Source organism: Sciurus vulgaris (genome assembly GCF_902686455.1).
Source record: "Sciurus vulgaris genome assembly, chromosome: 1".
Classification (NCBI taxonomy): Eukaryota; Metazoa; Chordata; class Mammalia; order Rodentia; family Sciuridae; genus Sciurus; species Sciurus vulgaris.
The window spans coordinates 129176024-129194446 of record NC_136461.1 but is presented as its reverse complement, the minus strand read 5'-3'; the positions used below and the strand labels follow the sequence as shown (position 1 = coordinate 129194446).

Sequence of the window (18423 nt, the reverse complement as noted above, 5' to 3'; positions counted from 1 at the left end):
ACCTTGATTTCCTGCATGCTTAAATATTTATTTTTACGAATTTCTCTTTAACGTCAGTAAATAAAGTAACAGATTCAAAAGACCACAGATGAGAAAATACATGTATAATGGTGTAAACTTAAGAAGAAATGACTACATAGTGGACATTTGGTTTTCTGTTTGTCCTTTCTCATTGAAATGTTTTCTAAAAAGTACTAGAACTGTGGAATGAAATTGACCAAATTATGCTATGTGCATGCATGAATTTATCACAGTGAATCCAACTTTTATGTATAACTATCAATGCACTAATTAAAAAAAATTGAAGGAAGACCAGTAAAGTAGAGGAAGGAGGTCAAAGAGAGGGAGGAGGAGAAAGGGGAGGTATTAAGAAATAAAATGGAGCAAATTATGGTACATTTATGAATATGTCACAATGAACTCCACTACTAAGTATAACTATAATGCACTAATAAAATTTTCAAATAATTGACTTCACAATTAGGTAAAAAAGAAAAAAAAGTTTTTTTTCCCAGGTTGACTGCTACCATGTGTTGATTAAAAATTATCTTTTATTTTTCAGATTTTTGCATAACAACAAATTATCTACAATCCCAGCTGGGAGCTTTTCTCATCTGGATTCATTAAAAAGACTGTAAGTAAGAGCAAACACATAAAAACAACAACAACAAAAACTTGTAATTTTCCCCAAAATAAATAAATCCTAAATAACAATCAGCTTCACTTCCTTCTGCTGTGAAAGATCACTGCAATTCCAGTGTACTAAGGAGAAAATGGTTTTTTGAACTGCAGAGTGATAGAAGACCCAGATAGTCTACTGAGTTTTCATGTATTCCCTTAGAAGTGACATTCAAAAGGAATATTGAAGATAGAAGTTTTCCTCACTGGTCAATTTCCTTGCTGGTCAAATCGAAAGACTCCCAAGACTTTTCTTTTCCTTTAAGTTTTCATTAAAAAAGAGATGTAGGATGTTCCAAAGACAGTCCGACTCCTCCATTAAGGCTTCACTTTTCCCTTGTTGCACATGGAGTTATCAGTCCAGTTCATTTACTCCTACATTAAATAGAATGAGACAAAAATCCTAATCCTCCAGTGGTTCCCCACTCCATAGGCTTCCCTGCTCCTGTCTGTCTTCCACTTTGCCTCACTTTCTACCTTCCTGTGTGAACCACTTTTCTTCCCTGTCTCTTCACCCTCATCTGTGTGTACTCCTGCACTGCAAACATCTTTATTTTGTGTTATTTTGTTACCTCAGTACACAGACATATGTTCTAGAGATGAGATGAAGGACAGACTCGCTGCTCCCCAGATACCAGCTGGTGAGCACATAGTGGAAAACTCACACTATCAGTCACTTACCCTGGAGGCCACTTTTGTTGCAGTGGCTCTTCTGATATTGTTGTGCCTTGATACAGGTTCATGAGCAAGGGGATGCTGAGATTAAGTAAAAATCAGAACTCCAAGGAACATAAATTTACATTTAATTTGGGTCTAGAAACAATTGTCATAATCTTTGCACTTAAAGGATAATTAATAATCAAGAGGACAATGCATCCACTCGTACCTCATTTCTTCAAGTCCATGCTGCTGATGACACCCATGGAGATTCTCACAGCAGACACACACACACAACGCTGCCTCATAATTCTTGAACTGTGTCCTTTGTGTTCATACCTACAAAAAGACCTTGGTTGATGACTCTCTTTTTTTTTTGGTCAACATTTTCTACTTATCAGAACTGGTCTTATCACAAACATTTGGAATAACGCACTCATTTATTTTTGCTTTTTAATCATCAGTAGGAAATGCAAAATGCCAAGACATTTTATAGCAGTGATAGGATGCTTTATTTTGGTGGTGGGAGAAAATTGTGTTTTATTTTTAACTTGCCATTTTTCCCTTTGTTACATTTGTGATATCACTTGCAGTTAGAGTCACTGTCAGATATTTGCTATTATGATGCCTCTTGTCTACATTGGTTTCTACCTGGGTCTCATTCTTAGCTTCTCAGATGCTCGGAAAGTCTTGAAGTGCTAAATTCCTTAGCTTTTCTTAATATCTTCCTATTATTCTTTCTTGTTACATCTCAGTAGCATCTTTTTTGTTACTACTTCTTACTTTTTTTTTTTTTTTTTTTTTTTTTGTTGTTGTTTTAGATAGCATTCCCTTCATTACTGGGACACGTGCAAAAGTAAATGTTAAGAAGAAGAAGGTTGCGAGAGGTTCTACTAACAGGAGCGTACCAGTATTTTACATACTTGTACTATATTTACTTAAAATGTTTTAAGATGATTTTTGTTAGTATGTTGTGTTGATGAACTACCTTTATGAATGGGAAACTGACATAGATGATCTGAGCCACTTGCCACAGGATCTACAGGATCCTGATCATTCTGCAACAAGGTGGACAGTGGCACCTAGTTATTCCAATTCCTCAAATATGTGCCCTACCCATACTAGATGAGAAAAATACAATCAGGAGAGTGATGGAGACTTAATAAATGAGCTACACTTATTAACAAATAAATTCCACCTTCAACAATGAAGTTCATCAACAACTGGGGAGTACAGGGGTGGGAGTAGGGGTGTCTCTCAGTGAAACCAGCAGGAATCATATTTGATAATCACCACTTGATCCTAGTTTGACCCAGTGGAGGTTCCCTGACATTGTCCTGTCCATCTGTATTGTAACTTTTCTAACTCTTGATGACCATATTCCTTATGGGCATACTGTAAACATTAATAGAATGCCTTTTTAAAAGTGGTTTTATCTTTAAGTGTGAGCAATTATGTAAGTACAAGTGATGTATTAGAGTACTTTCAAACAGAAAATATTATATATCAGGTATAATTTTTACCTTTGAAATTTTCCATTGAACAGTGACTATGAAGAGTGAATAATTATTTTAGTATTGTGATTGAATGCTATCAGAAGGTAGTTCTGTTTTATTATTATTATTATGTAGAGTAGTGAAATGGTAATGATTTTAACAATAGTATATTATTAGCATTTAGTATAGTGTAATATAGATTACATTAATTTAGTCTATAGATTTTGTTTTCAAATTGAAAATGTTATCATAAATTAAGGCACAGCATTTCAAAAAGTGCTTTTTAATTATAAATTTGGAAAAACTCTATTTACAAAGGGTCCCCCCAAAGAAGTATAATTCTAGTACTCTATTAAATATTTTCTAAATATAAAAGGAGTTTTCAAACTGACAAGTGAAAATATATATGTGTATATAATATATATATATATACATATATATATATCTATATATATATACTGTCATTGTTTCACTTATTTTGGGGTTCCACTTTATGTATGAATATGTTAACTGAAGTGGACAGTAATATAATAAGAAACTAAATATTGAACTCGATTGTTACAAAAACACACAGACATAAGGATCCCCAGGGAGAAGTGTGATCACTGACTAATGGAGCAGCGATGACTTCCGAGAAACGGAACATTCTGGAATGTTAAGGCCCCATGCCTGTGATGTTCCCAAAAGATTTCTATCAACATCCTTGCTGTGTTCAACTCAGAGCAATGTCATGTTGATACTGAAGTAAAGGCATACTCTAATATTTAATGATGGCAAACTGCTTTTAATAAAATTACCAGAAATTAAACTTGAAATGCAAATGTGCACTTTGGACACAATAATGCTGAAATAGATGCTTTTTAGCCAAACAGCTGATACAATAAATCGGTTGGTGACAAGGAACAACCAAGGACAGCCAAACCAACAATGCATCCCTGGATAAGGGCTGGTCCAATGTTCTACCCACACATCACTCTGGACAAGGTTGAAAACATTCTCTATTGTAGCCATGGCTTAAATTTTACAGTTTTCTTTGAAGTCTTATTGGAAATATTAGGCAAATAATAGCTATACCATTAATTTTTCAGTGAGTGTGAGATTTTTCTTACTTGAGCAATTTAAAGCTATTTTTTCAGTGTACTATAACAAAATTTAAATAAATATAACAATCTTAGGAACCAATCATCTATAATACATTTTGCAGAGCTGTCATATAGTAAGAATTTATTAAATTCATTAAAATGAATACATATATTTTTAAAAATATTTTAAATTCTAAAGCTAGAAGTCAGCTTTCTTTTTAGTTTCAGGTTTATTTGTTCCAATAACTTTATATGAATGCAAATTCCTAAATTAATACTAGGTGATTTTTTTATTTCACTTTCATACTGATTCCTATGGATTTCATTTTTGTTTGTTTTCCCAACCTTTTAACAACTTTTTGTACATGTGTAATCCTGATTAAAAGTTATTTAAAAAATCAACATTTTCTATTCTGCTTCAGTCATGTAGAATTTATACTTAGGATAGGGAAATTCAGCCCCATAACAGTCCTCCTCCATATCCTAAATACATTCACATTATCCTTATGTCACTAGAGTTCTCTTGCATCGAGTGACCTGATTACTTCCATAGGAGATGGTGAGAATTCCTTTTAGACAAATTCCCTTTTTAATTCTTGGGAAGGAAGAAAAGGAGAACTTATTTCTGGGTCTCCTTGTTCTACATCTTTGGAAAAGAATGAAGATATATATAATAAATCTCTTTGTCTATAGAACTTATTTCATGAGTAAAAACTGCTAGAAAGGATTTAAAAAATGCAAAATTTGACAAAACTGAGTAATTTGAGTGTCTACCTGAAGAAATAATCACAAAGAAGTGTAAAGGGCCATCGCCTTTCCATAAAAGCCTACAAGTGAACAAAGAGGTGGATCTTTCAGCATAATCAAAAAAATGTCAAGTTTCTGTTCTTTAGTGAATACATGCTTATCCATGCAGATGATAAAGAAATTTACAAGAGAAAAGAAGTCTGGATGCCCTGGCACATGCTGTTATTTCCAGCAATTCCAGAGGCTGAGACAGGAGAATCTCAAATTCCAGACCAGTCTCAGCAACTTCTTAGTGAGACTGTATCAAAATAAGAAAACAAAAAACAAAAAACAAAAAAAATAGGACTGGAAATGTGACTCCGTAGTAGAGAACTATGGGTTCGATCCCCAGCACCACACACACACACACACACACACACACACACAGAAGGATTCACTTGAGCAGCTGCATGAATCTTACACAAGTACCTTAATTAGCTTCCTTTGAGCAATGGCGCCGCTAACCTTTAAGTCATCTTCATGAAAAAGTTATCACCATCAAATCATAGTCTTGGCTCTTCTTCATAGAAACAAACTCTAACATCTAAAACAAATAACTACATTTTAACCCACAATTAATGATATGTAATCAATAAAGTACATGTTATGTGGAGGATGCTTTTCAAGTCTTAACGTGGATTTTCAAAAATATTATTAATATGGAGATGAATCTACTTTGTGTGATATATGCAATTAAGTAAGCAATTCTTTTTATTATTATTTTTATGGACACATAATATTTGTACATCTTTATGGGTGCAGTAAAGTTGAATACATGTGGACAATGCATTGGTAATGATCAAATCAGGGTATAAACACTTAAATCTCCCCAAATGTTAATCATTTCTTCGTGCCAAGAACTTTTGTTAAGTAAACAATTCTTAAAACATGTTTGTTGATAGCTTGAAATCCTAGAGTCAAGATATAAGTGATAAGGTAAATTAGAGAAAATTAAATATTTTCACATGAAAGATTCATTGTAGAAATTAATGGTCACTTCTAACAGTTGTAATTCTTGCCTGCATGCACAGGCGTCTGGACTCCAATGTTCTGGTTTGTGACTGTGATTTAAAGTGGCTGGGCGAACTTTTACAAGGCTATATCCAGAATGGCCAAACTCAGGCGGCTGCTACATGTGACCGCCCCCAAGGACTCCATGGGCGCCCGGTTGCGTCAGTAACCGTGGAGGAATTTAATTGCGGTATGTAACTTTCTCTGGGTATTTAAAACAAACAAACAAACAAAAAAAGTCTTTTCTTTGTCCTCGTTCTGCAAAGGTTTATTAAATGATGTTGCACTTGCAAGAACACATTATCAGACATGTTTAGAAGGGAATTTAGTTAAGTGTGTTCAATTTCCTCTCCATCATCTACACTTTTATATAAAGAAGTTGTGTCATTACAAACTAAGGTTTGGAAGAGACCTCGAGGATCACTTAAACCAACTTTTATACTTCCAGAGAAGAAATATGCAGAAGCAGTGTCCAGCCGCAAAGTCTCCATCACACTTCAGTATCACTTAGTGCTGAACATGAGTAATTTGTTTCTCAACTTTAGATCAAATAATTGCTAATATTCATTGCTAAAAATATCTTCAAACAAATCCGGTAATTGTTTTTTTTTTCCACATATGAGACCATCAATATGACTAAGTGATGAGAATCAATTTTACTATCTGTAAATTTTTTAGTAATGTAATTATTAGATTTAATAAGCATATGTTCATAGTCTGATAATCTTAATAAAACAATCAGGCTTTATTTAAATAACTGATTATTGTTGCTTAGCATATTATTTAATTTTCATTTAAAGCTTTATATATCAATATAAAAATATGTTTCTATATTTCTGTATCCATCCCTATATATAGCTTTAAATGAAAATAAATTACTACATACACACATAAATACTTAAATGTGGGTGTAAGGGAGAAGAAGGGAGGGGGGGAATTTAGCTTCTTGGAAATTCACTTAGATGATTTACTTACAGTAGAAATTTGCTTTCTAATATCCTTTCACTGAAAAGTCATTTAAGAATGTCTCCAAAAAGATAATTTGAAAAATCAGATTGATATAATTAAATTCTATCAAACTGAGAAGAAAAATGACTTGGTCTTTATTGCAAAATTTTACTACCACTTCTAGTTCACATCATGATTGTTTTGCATGGATCATATTGTGTCTTCACCCATGTCTCAACTTTCATTTTTCTCTCTCTGTTCTATTATACTTGGAAAATATTTTTTTTTAAATTTATTTGCTTACCTCATTCTTCACATAATCCTTCTAATGCTGCCTACCTCAAAATAAAGCACAACATCCTTCCATGGTCGGCATTTCCTGTGTCACTGCCCCAGGCTGCTCTCTGCAACCCCTATCCATTCTCCTCTCTCCTTACCTGGTGTTGCTGCTGTGACAGTCTTTCCAGTTTTGAAAATTCTTAAGCCTTTTCTCCACTCAAGGACTGTCCACTTGTTTTTTTCTTTTCCTCCAATATTCTTTTCACACCTCTGTGTCTTCTTATAGTCTCCTCAAGTTACTTGGAAAGGCTCTACTCACTCTCCCTTCCCACTCACCTATCTGCACACAGGTGAGTCAAGTTCCTTCTCAAACTCTGCCAAAGTGTCACTTGTTCTCCATTTCAGCATTTATCAGTTTATTATTATTTATTTTTTTGGTGTTTGATTAATTTCAATTGCTTCAATGAAACTGTAAACACACAGGTTCAAACGCCTTTCACTGGTTACATCAATGGTTTGGCACTTGATACTGAATTATTTTTTTAAAATAAATATTCAAATGTGTAAAGTCAAAAAGGGTAAAGTGAAGTTATAGATCATATGGACTTATAATGGAATGGGTAAGATTACTCAATATTTGTGCAATGTAATAATAGATATGATCATTAATGGTAAGAAATCTGAAATAATTCACTTACAAAAGGAAGAATTTTGTCATTTAGGAAGGTCTGACTCTCTAAACTTATGGTAAAATTCAAGCAAAGTCTTAAGCAAGACCACTTAAAATTACCATTAAAAAGTGAAAGTTCCTTTTTTACATTATTCTCTATAATTTAAATCCAATAATATTGAATTGTTTAAAAAATCAATCACTTCACTCTTATTAAAGTGATTTAAGTATTTCCATGTTTTTCCACTTATTTCTTATTACTTGAGATTGGTATCATTCATTTATATTGATAATTAATTTTGCTCAGCCAGGTTTGAGATGTAGATACATAAGTTCTTGTAAATTATTTAAAGCAGTTAGATAACTAATGCCTAGGGAGAGTGCCTACAAAATTGCGAACTCAGTTCAGGTATTTGATTTGAAAAATTGATTCATAAAATCAAACATTTTCCATAAATATGATTGTATTGACCTATGCATAAATATGATTGTGTTTTACCTGTACAAAAACACAGGTAAATTTGCTTAATTTATTTTTATGTAGTGACTCTCAAACTTCTAAAGTTGAAATCAAATATATGTCTAATAGGTAAACTGGCATGTATATTATTACTTGGTTAATACAGTTCAATCTGTAAAACTTTAATATAGAAAGAAAATAAAGTTACTCATAGCATTTTCACGACAATAATTTAGAATACTATAATTAGGTAACTTTTAAAATTACCAATAATTTTTGTTGTTGTTGTTGCAGAAAGTCCCCGAATTACTTTTGAGCCCCAAGATGTGGAGGTAACCTCGGGACATACTGTCTATTTCACTTGCCGAGCTGAAGGAAATCCCAAACCTAAGATTATATGGATACATAACAAGTAAATATTGAGCATGGGCATGTGCTGTAATTCTATTTTTGATTTTAGCCATCTTTTACGTTGCTTCAAATAATTTATTTAGAGAAGAAATTAGTAAAATTATAAGAATTTGTTAGAGATAAAAGTCTCTTTTCTTATTTTTTTGACTTGCTTAAACTATTTGGGGGACTTTTCCTTAAAAGTTATATATATATTTTTAGACATTAAAAATTGTAAAACTGGCTACAATAATTTTGTATTATTTCTAGAAGGAATTATTAGGATTAATGACCAACTGGTTTGTTTTAAATCCAAATATAATTTGACCTAACCTCATCTAAATTATTTTAGGTACAGAATATTTCTTATTTGACAGTTCAAGTTTTCTATAGTAAATCAGTATCGGTTTATGTAAGTGAATTGGTAATAAAAGCTATGCAAGATTATTTAAAATACTAGTCATTGCTTTAATTCTCATTCTGTTTGATAAAACACAGAACTGTAAGTCTTAAAACGTATGAATGAAAAACTAAAGAGCAACAACAAATTTTTTAAAGTTAAAATAAAAGTGCAACAAGGAATATTTATCTAACATAAATTAGATACATAAATGAACTATAGCCCTGATAAAATAGAACTAAAGTTCTTGGAATTAATGGTATCATTAATTACATTATTGATAACTAGCAAGGTTTTTGTGTATCTCTTTTGTCATGTGTATGATTAACTCTGAATTTTTATGGTTTACTCTGTGAAGTACACTGAGAGATACGATAAGTAGTGTGTACACTTTTGATTTCTAATTTTAGTGAGAATCTCAGATCAAGCTAGTAAAATGTGTTTTTAACCCTTACAAAAAATAATAGAGTAGGTTAAAAATAACTTGCATGGATAGCAATTGCTAATACTATTAAATTGAGAACGTAGCCCAGAAGGAAGACTCAACTGACTTCAATTTATTTCCATTTTGAAATTGTTCAAGGGTGCTTGAGAAAGAGAAATTGCTGCCTGTTATGTCTTAAAACTGCTTGCTGTGACTCTTTTCTTAGTTTAAATTCACAAATGATATGTTCAAAGTTTGAAAGCTATTGAGGAGTATTTTGAAAGGAATAAGTAAAAAATTATAATGCCTGATGAACTTTATGAAGTTTTCAAATAAAATGACAGAAGAAGCCAAGACGAATCTGAAAGGAAAGAAAGAAATCTAGAAAGAAGGAATGAAATAATGGGAAAATGAAGAATAGGTTGAGATTCCTGTTAAAATTTTAACCAATTTATATAGAAAAATTGAAGACAAAAGAGTTTATGATCATATTTAAAATTAATAAGTCTCAACTTGCCACTTGTTAACTATTTTTATATAAAATAATATTTATCCTGAATGTGGATGAAGTATAAAATAGAGCATAGCAAATAATTTGAAACAGACATTTATTTAATATGAACCAGGCTAAGAAAAAAGAAAAATACTACAAACGTCCTAGAAGCTACTTATAGATCCATTTTTTATGACTATCCTTTTCTGTTCTTTTGGAAATGACATCTCTCCTGACTATAGAACCCCTAGAAAAGTGGATCAAGAACTGATTAGACACAACCAAACGCAGGAGTATAGTACTAGAAGGTAGACCTGTGGATGTAAATCAGATTTCAGAAGAGTTTAGAGACATGGACCACATTCTAATGTTTAATGTACATACAGTGGGAATTCTAAAATGAGAGGTTAGACAGATGAACCAGAGCAATGGGAGAAAGGGTAACTGGGAATTTTCCAGAACTGTAAAAAGTCATGAAATTTCAGACTAAGAATTGTATAAATTCCCAAATAGGATTTATTTAAAAATTTCTATATGATGCATTATGATCACAGTTTTGAAAATCAGATAAAAAAATCTTTCATCCAAGGTAATTTTCAGATTACATTAAAATGTTGAGTAATCACACTTGCACTAAACTTTACATCAGACCTAAGGCAGTAAAATATACTTAGGGCGTTAAGGAAGATAACTAATTTCCTTCAACTTTATATTCAACTAAATTATCTAGTAAGGTAAAATGAAAACATTTTCAGGTAATGAATAAAGTTTTAGTCAAGGATTTCTACCGAAAAAACTAAACATAGATGTGTTTCAGTAATCAGAAAATTGGAACGAGGAAGGTATGATAAGCAAGAAGCAAATATTAACAAAGTGACTTTTTATGATGGTGCTGGGGATTGAATTTAAAATCTTTTGCTTGCACATTGTACCACTGAGTTACATCCCTAGACCAAAAAGCAATTTTTCAACATACTGATAAATATGAATAAACTGAGAATGTTAAATAGAGCATTGAACAAATTTAAAATAAGGGATGAGTTAAATGTTAGATGATATTATTAGAGGCGTTGTAAAGAGACTATGTAATTAAATAATTTCGCATTACTCATTTTAGGGGCGAAGACTCACATCTACTTTAGTTTTTTTTTTTTTTTTTTAAGTCAAGAATGCCAGTTAAAAACTAAGATAGAATACTATCAAATAAAAAGGTTCTTCCATAGTAGGGAATGAAAGAAGGTGGTTAAAGAAAACTGGATCAGTCTAATACAAGAGAAAGAGCAAAAGTATTAAAAAGATAGAGAAAAGTCTGGAAAAGAGAAAACATAAAATAATTCATAAATATTTTTTGAAGAATTAGTGAAAACAATAAGTAGATTATTGAAGTACCTTATAAAGTTTGATTTAAATACCTGGCTAAAACTTTATAACACTAAAAGGTATAAGGCTGATAAACAAGTGTAACAACTAACTTATATTAATCAAGATATAGGTGATATAGCAATATTAATAAAACCAAGATCAGCTTTTAGGCAGTAGTATAATTGTGTATCATTAGATCTGGATATAATTTTCATGATCTTTTCTTACCTAATAAAATAACTACTAAAAACAAAGCATAATTGAAAGAATCACAGGGATAAATGGACACACACCCAATTGTGGTGAGAAATTATAATAGTACTTTTTAAAAATATTTAGACTAAAAATTAGAATTAGAAGGAATATGTAAACATAGTTAATAACTCTGATGATGATGATGATGATGTGTGAGTGTATAATGAAGAGCTAACCTGTGCTACATTTCAACCAAGTATGGAATATTTACCAATACCAAACACATGAGAACACAAAATATCAAATCATAGCAAAAAATCAATTTCATAACAGTCTTGTCTTATTGATTTTCTGTTGCTAATAACATAATACCACATCTCAGGTAAGTTATTTAAAAAAAGATTTAATTTGGCTCATGGTTCAAGGTTGAGAGACCATAATGGTGATGGCCTTCTTCCTGGCAGAGTCCAGACACAGTGCAGAGCTTCACATGGTGAGAGACAGGAAAAACTGGAGAATGTGAACCAAATCAGCTCTTAAAGCAGACACACTAGAGATTTTGTCTCAGATCCACTCCTCAGTTAATACATTAACCAATTAATTCATTAATTGATTATTCTATTATTATAGAATGTATTATTCTATTCATGAGCACAGAACCCTAATCACCTCATATAGGTCCCACTTGGTCCAACTTCTTAATATCTCATTTTATCACAAGTTTTGGAGAGCAAAAGCTATATTCAAACCATAGCAGATACTTTTGTCAAGGTAATTTTGGAAATTCTTCAGGCTTCCCAGCTGAAAAGTAAAATGATTGCCAGCACCCAGGAATAGCACTCGATACATAGTTTTTAAATAATTGCTTAAATGAATTCAGAGAGGAGGGGAAGCACTCCAGGGACTGGAAAAAGGGTGAGTGCTGACACAAAATTAGAAATGAACATAGAGAAGGTTCAGGAAGATAGACCTTCTTGTAGAATAAAGGTTTTATCTCCTGGAGAATTAGAAAAAAAAAGATTGTAAAATAACTGGAAAGTTAATGACTTTGGCTTTCAGTTTACAAATTGTGAGAGTCACATGGAGATGTAAAACAAGGTAGTGACATGATGTAAGAGGTCTTTAAACCAATCTTTCTTTTCTTAATGAGATTCCAGACCATGGAAATTCCAGCCATTCTAAAGAAATTTAAATTCTGTCATGTTTATGATTATGACATTTCCAGCAGATTACATGCAAACATTGCAAATGATGATAGCTTTGTATGTGGTAGATATTTTTAATTGGTGTGATGATAAAATATCCATGTTTATAATTTTGGTACTTAGTTACCCATGTAGTTTTAGAAAGCACTTAATGAATGAACTACTTTAATAAAGGTTATTGTTAATAGAGGTAATTCATTGCTGCTAAGAATTACTTTAACAAAAGTTATCGCTACTTCATAATTAAGTCTAATGTGTTTATTCACACATTTTCAAGGAAAAAAGTCTAAGTGTATTTTATCTTATAAATCTTCATTTTTTTAACATATTGTATTTTTTATATATGATTGCTATCCAGCTTGCATAAAACTGACAAAGTGAAAAGAATATATTGAACCATGAAGACTTATTTTGATTTTTTGAAGCAACATAATGATTCATGAGCAAACAAATTTTATGAGCATAATGAAGAAGATATGAACAAATAGGGAAATAACCAGGAAAAGAAATGATGCATCTTAAATTTATGGGTGTGATGTGCTGCTGCCCATTTTATACCATTTTATTATAGTGAATCTTGGTGAATTCTATTACATCGCCTAGCCATATGCTAGATGTTATGTACACATCCTGTAGTCTTTGATATTTTGTGGTACAGAGGTTTATAACAAAATTTCAGAAAACTAAATCTCTTTTGAGAAATGCAATTCATCATTCTTGGCATACTTCTTTGCAAACAGTCTCATTTAGATTCAATGTTAGATAGTCTTAGAATTACATTTAAAATAATTAAGTTGCTTAATGATAAGTGATCCTTGGGAATTTTCACTTTAAAAAAAATACTCTCTGATGTTCATACAACATTATCAACATTAAGTAGCTTTGGCAACTTATAGTTACAAGAAAATCCAGTACCAGGATCTACTTTGTTTGTGCCTTACATTGCAAGGTCACTCAAAAGCAATGTTTTTCCCAAAGCGAATCTTTTGAAAAATGATATCTTGAAGTTCTCACTGACTCATTGGTAGTTTTCTTCACATTGGGCTTTTCTCACTGGATAGTTGAACAGATTGCCTCTGTTGTTCTGTCATCTCTCTTCCATTATAATCTAAAAAATAAATGTGAAATATGACTATTGTCTGCTTCTTTCTTATCTTTGTGACAAAAATTATTGAATAAGAATTATTTCTTAGTCTCTTTAACATGCTTTATTCTTTTTGCACATGTAAGAATTGCTTGAGTTATTTTTTAGTGTTGAAACAGTTTAAAATGAGTGAACAAATATTTACCTGGACTTCACTGATTTTGTAAAACTAACAAATTAAAGGGAGAGCAATAGGGATTCTCCAAATGGACATTTTCCTTTAGGAAGGATATTTCTGGTGCGTGATATACTGTAGATACTTAAGAAAGGCTTATGGAATGATAAATGATGGAGGGGGTAGATCTCCTTTTTTATTTCTCTCTCTTTTTTTTTTTACAACTAATACATTCATCTGTACTAAGCATACTTACATGTACTTTCTTATACATGATCATTAAATATTTTTAAAGAAAAAAAATCTTGGCCATAAGGAATGTTCTGTAATAATTTCTGACATGTTTAGGTGTTAGTTTCTTTATATTTATTGATAAACATTATCCACTAAACCATTCCCTTGCTTGTGATTCATTATTATAATGTGATGTTACATGTTTGAACCTACTTGCACTCAATGGATTATCCATTTACTTGATAAATGGCATTTTCCTAGTATATAAAAAATGGTTCCTTTTAATTCATAGGGCTTAATAGCCAACAACTAGTAAGTACCATGTGGTTAGTTAATGCTAAGTCATATAATTATATTGGGCTTTAAGCCATGTTGATTTGAATACAAACATTTCTTTTACAATTTACAAAATATGGAAGGAAGCTGATGACTCACTGGGAAGATGTGAAAAGCTTACATATCACCATTTGATAATGATCCTTTTTTTTAAAAATAGAAATTCAGGGGTGTTACACTGGGCTAAAGTATACTTTGTATAGGAGAGATTGCTGCAGTGTTTAAATTCACCCTGCCCAGGAAGGCAGGGCATTTAAATTTTCTTTCCTTTTATTGTGCATTAACTCACAGTCTGTGTTCAGTGTATCATCTCAAAATGGAAAGGAGAAAACTGTAATTTAAAATAAAATTATTTGAATTACCTAGATAGTAAAAATAAATCAACTAATCAGAATACATGAAACATGTTCTGTATTCCATCTTAGAGTTTGATAGAGTTAAATGTGAGCAGGATTAAGTAATAAATATATATCAAATATTTTCAGCAATTCACTGGATCTTGAGGATGACACTCGTCTTAACATGTTTGATGATGGGACACTCATGATCCGGAACACGAGAGAGTCAGACCAAGGTGTCTATCAGTGTATGGCCAGGAACTCTGCCGGGGAAGCCAAGACACAAAATGCCATGCTTAGATACCACAGTCTTCCAGGTAAACTTTTATTTTCTGGTTGGACTTCATACAAATGCATTAGTTATCTATCAGTTATTTGTACTGAAAAATGACCTTATATTACTACTTTAAAGTAGGTAATGCTTCAAAGTGAAACTGTTGTCCCGGATACTTTTTTGTACTTCTTTTAGAGAAACTTGATCTTTTTTCCTTGAAATTTATTCTATTCTATTTATTTGCTTTTAGTTAAATAATCAATTATTTATTTATTTATTTATTTATTTATTTATTTATTTATTTATTTATTTATTTTTGGTGGTGCTCATGATTGAACCTAGGGCTTTGTGCATTTCAGATGTATGCTCTACTACTTATCTGCACCCCTAACCCTTGAATTTTTTTTTTAAAAATTACTTCCTTAGTTCTGTTATTTTTCAGTATACCACAAATGCAATTCCAAGATTTTCCAATTAGCCTTTCAATTACCCATCCAGCTTTCCAACATCTTGAGGCAGAGTGAGCCAGTTGCTCTCAGGCATGAAAATCATCCTGTTCAGAAATTCATTATTTTTTATTCATCATGAATTCATTACAAATGTTTATTGAATGCCCACTGAGCTATTGTTGAAGATTTCACACCCCTTGAACTACCCAGAAGCTTTACTCTGCCATAATTTCAATGGCATATATAAATCAGACATCGTGACTATGATAAATTTTTATTAGTATCATTTTGTGATGGTAGAAATGCATCATCTCTCACCTTCCTGAGCCCGTGGTCTATTAGGCAACAGCCATAATTCAACTGAGTTTTATGGTGTGACTGGAGAGGGGATGGAAGCATAAAGGACAGTTCTATACCAGTAAACATTTTAAAACCCGGCACTGGCAAGGGGGGTTTCTGATTTGCAGCATTCACTAATACCTGTGGTATAAATAATCACTCCATGGCCAATTTCTAGTTACCAACATGGCACATGGAGTTGGGAGATGTGCAGTAGCTTACCATGGTGTAGTATTTCCGCCACAGAGACATAATAGGCACAAATAACCTTAGAACCACAGACAGAAAATAGTAAAATAGAGTCAAATAAGTATGAATAATGAATTTCAGAATTTGTTAACTTTAATATTAATGACATTTATTTAATTCTACTTTTATGTAATTTGACTTTTAATACTGGCTATACTTAACAACCAGTTTGCAGAATATTGAAAATTTAACATCTGGCTCTCAAGAGCCAGGTCTGATATACCCTCTGAGATCTTAGTAAGGAAAGGGAGCAGTATATGATGAATCTGAGATTGCTGGGAGATATTGATAATATCAACAGAGACAGCAAACAGGATGAAGGGAGAGGGGAGCCCTTGGAGCAGGCTTGGTGAGTCACATTCATTTGAGAAAGGTTTTCCCAGGAGTAGGGACATCTAAGTGGAAAGCAAGAACAAGTAGGAGAAATTTAGATAGGTAGAGTTGAAACATTATCTCAGGAGAAAGGGTAGCATAAGGGGAGACAGAGCAGGAGGCATCCAAGAGATGGAAATCCCTGATCGTTCTGGAGTTGAGCTGGAATCACTGATTTGGGGAAGGTGTAAGGGAGGTCAGATCATTCAGGTTAATCATGACTGTATAGTAAGAGTGATCAAAATTAGATTTTTCTTTTAGTAAAATATTTCTGGTAGCAGTCTGGAGAAAAAACAGGAGGATGTGATACAGTGAGAAAGTTGGTCGGCTGCAGCCATGAAGCAGAACAGAGCTGGTATAGACATGGATCGGATAGTGGCAGAGTAAATGGAGAAAATTCACTAAAGGAAGGTTTATACCAGGGGGAAAACACAGTTGAGTTGGAAATTAATTGACTATGGGGTTTCCTTTCATGGTTTCTAAATAACTTCTAATTGGCAGTCGTGGTAGCTCATTCCAAACATCTATCCCTCCTACCTCTAGGTGGAGTCTGACACTGCCCAAAGTTACCCTTCCTTCTTTGACTTTGGGGACACCACTTCCATTTCATCCTTTCCTGACATTTTTATTCTTCTTTCTCCTTAAATGTCATGTTCTCCATAGCCCTCCCTCCCTTCTCTTCTTTTAGTTTGGCCTGGTTAAATCACATTGCTTTTTTACTCCATTTGAGATCTCTTTGAATTTAAAAAGAATTATTCAACATTCACCTCTAATAATTAAAGTAAAACTTATAACTCTATTATTGCTATTTTCCCTGAGGTTTGAAGCACTATTATTCCTACTCACCTTTACATGTAAACTTTACATCCCACAAACATATTTGCCTGCATAAACCTGCTTCATCCTGTTTGCTATCTCTATTAGTATAATTAACATCCTTCAACAACCTCAGATTCAGCTCTCTTGCTATCTTTTTCTCAGGTCTATAAAAGAATACATTGAAGATGGGTCAGATCAGAGCTTCCTTTCCATTTTCACTATCATAGACCTGCTTCAAAAATATTTTGTTTTAAAAATATTTTTATTAGCGCATTATATTTATACATTATACATTATTTTGACATATATATATGGAATATCATTGGCTCCATTTCAGTCCCTGGTAGGTACTTCTTATTGCAATTATTACAATAGTTTTCCCTATTGTGTCCCTTTTCACTGCCAGCATGCACCCAATGCTAATAAAATTATTTTATCATTATAAAGAAATTTTACAGTTGATTTGTTTTGTTCTCTGTCCTCTGTGAACATACAATGAAAAGAAGGTATCTTGTGCATCTTTGTATTTTACTAATACCTAAAATTTTATTGATATATTTAAGACATTCATATTGCCAAAAATTGAATTAGATCTTGGTTTTTAAATTATATTAATTCAATTTATTCCTACTCTCCAGGGTATATTCATCTTAGAAATTGACGAGCTCCTCAAACTGAAACTATCATTCGGCATTTTTAACAACTTCGTTTTTATTTTATGCTTGAGATTCCCATAAAAGATGGAATTCTTATGCATTATTAAGAATGGAATACCTATATGGAAGTCTAAATTTTCTACTTTCTTGATAAATGAAAATACACCAAAACTTAACATGGCTTAAATATAGTGCGTGTGTGTGTGTGTGTGTGTGTGTGTGTGTGTGTGTGTAGTTGTGTAGGTGTGTTGTTTGCAATAGTAGTGCAAAGGCAGTCTGTAGGCAGATGCCCCATTACCCTGGCAAGCAATGATATTTTTCTTCTCCTGTTCAATCCTTTGTACTAGGTCCTTTTTCCTCCCTTATAGTTGCCACTTTTTAGTTACATGGCAACTTCCTATAATCCAAACTCTAAAATATGCAATTATGTAAAATCAAAATTAAATTTATTTTAGATTTAATTCTTTGAGAACGTTGTGAATATATTATTTTATTATAAAGGCATTTCGAAGGCAGTAATAATCTTTAAAATCCCAATGCAAAAATAAAATAAAATAAATAA

The 18423-nt window shown here is 32.2% G+C and overlaps 1 protein-coding gene across 7 annotated transcripts in view; it reads left to right on the top strand.

Moving 5' to 3' along the window:
- Window positions 1-18423, top strand: part of PXDNL (peroxidasin like) — a 545994-nt gene that overhangs the window by 368823 nt on the left and 158748 nt on the right. For 5 of the 7 annotated variants that reach the window (XR_013763204.1, XM_079136408.1, XM_079136407.1 and 2 more), the window contains exons 6-9: window positions 563-634; window positions 5731-5900; window positions 8362-8479; window positions 14851-15020. Coding sequence is in view for 6 of the 7 variants with exons in the window: in XM_079136408.1 (XP_078992534.1) it covers window positions 563-634; window positions 5731-5900; window positions 8362-8479; window positions 14851-15020 (530 nt within the window). In the remaining variant the exon portion in view is untranslated. Of the gene's footprint in view, window positions 1-562; window positions 635-5730; window positions 5901-8361; window positions 8480-14850; window positions 15021-18423 lie in introns of those variants that run through there. The other 2 variants (XM_079136409.1, XM_079136411.1) reach the window with 2 other exon arrangements.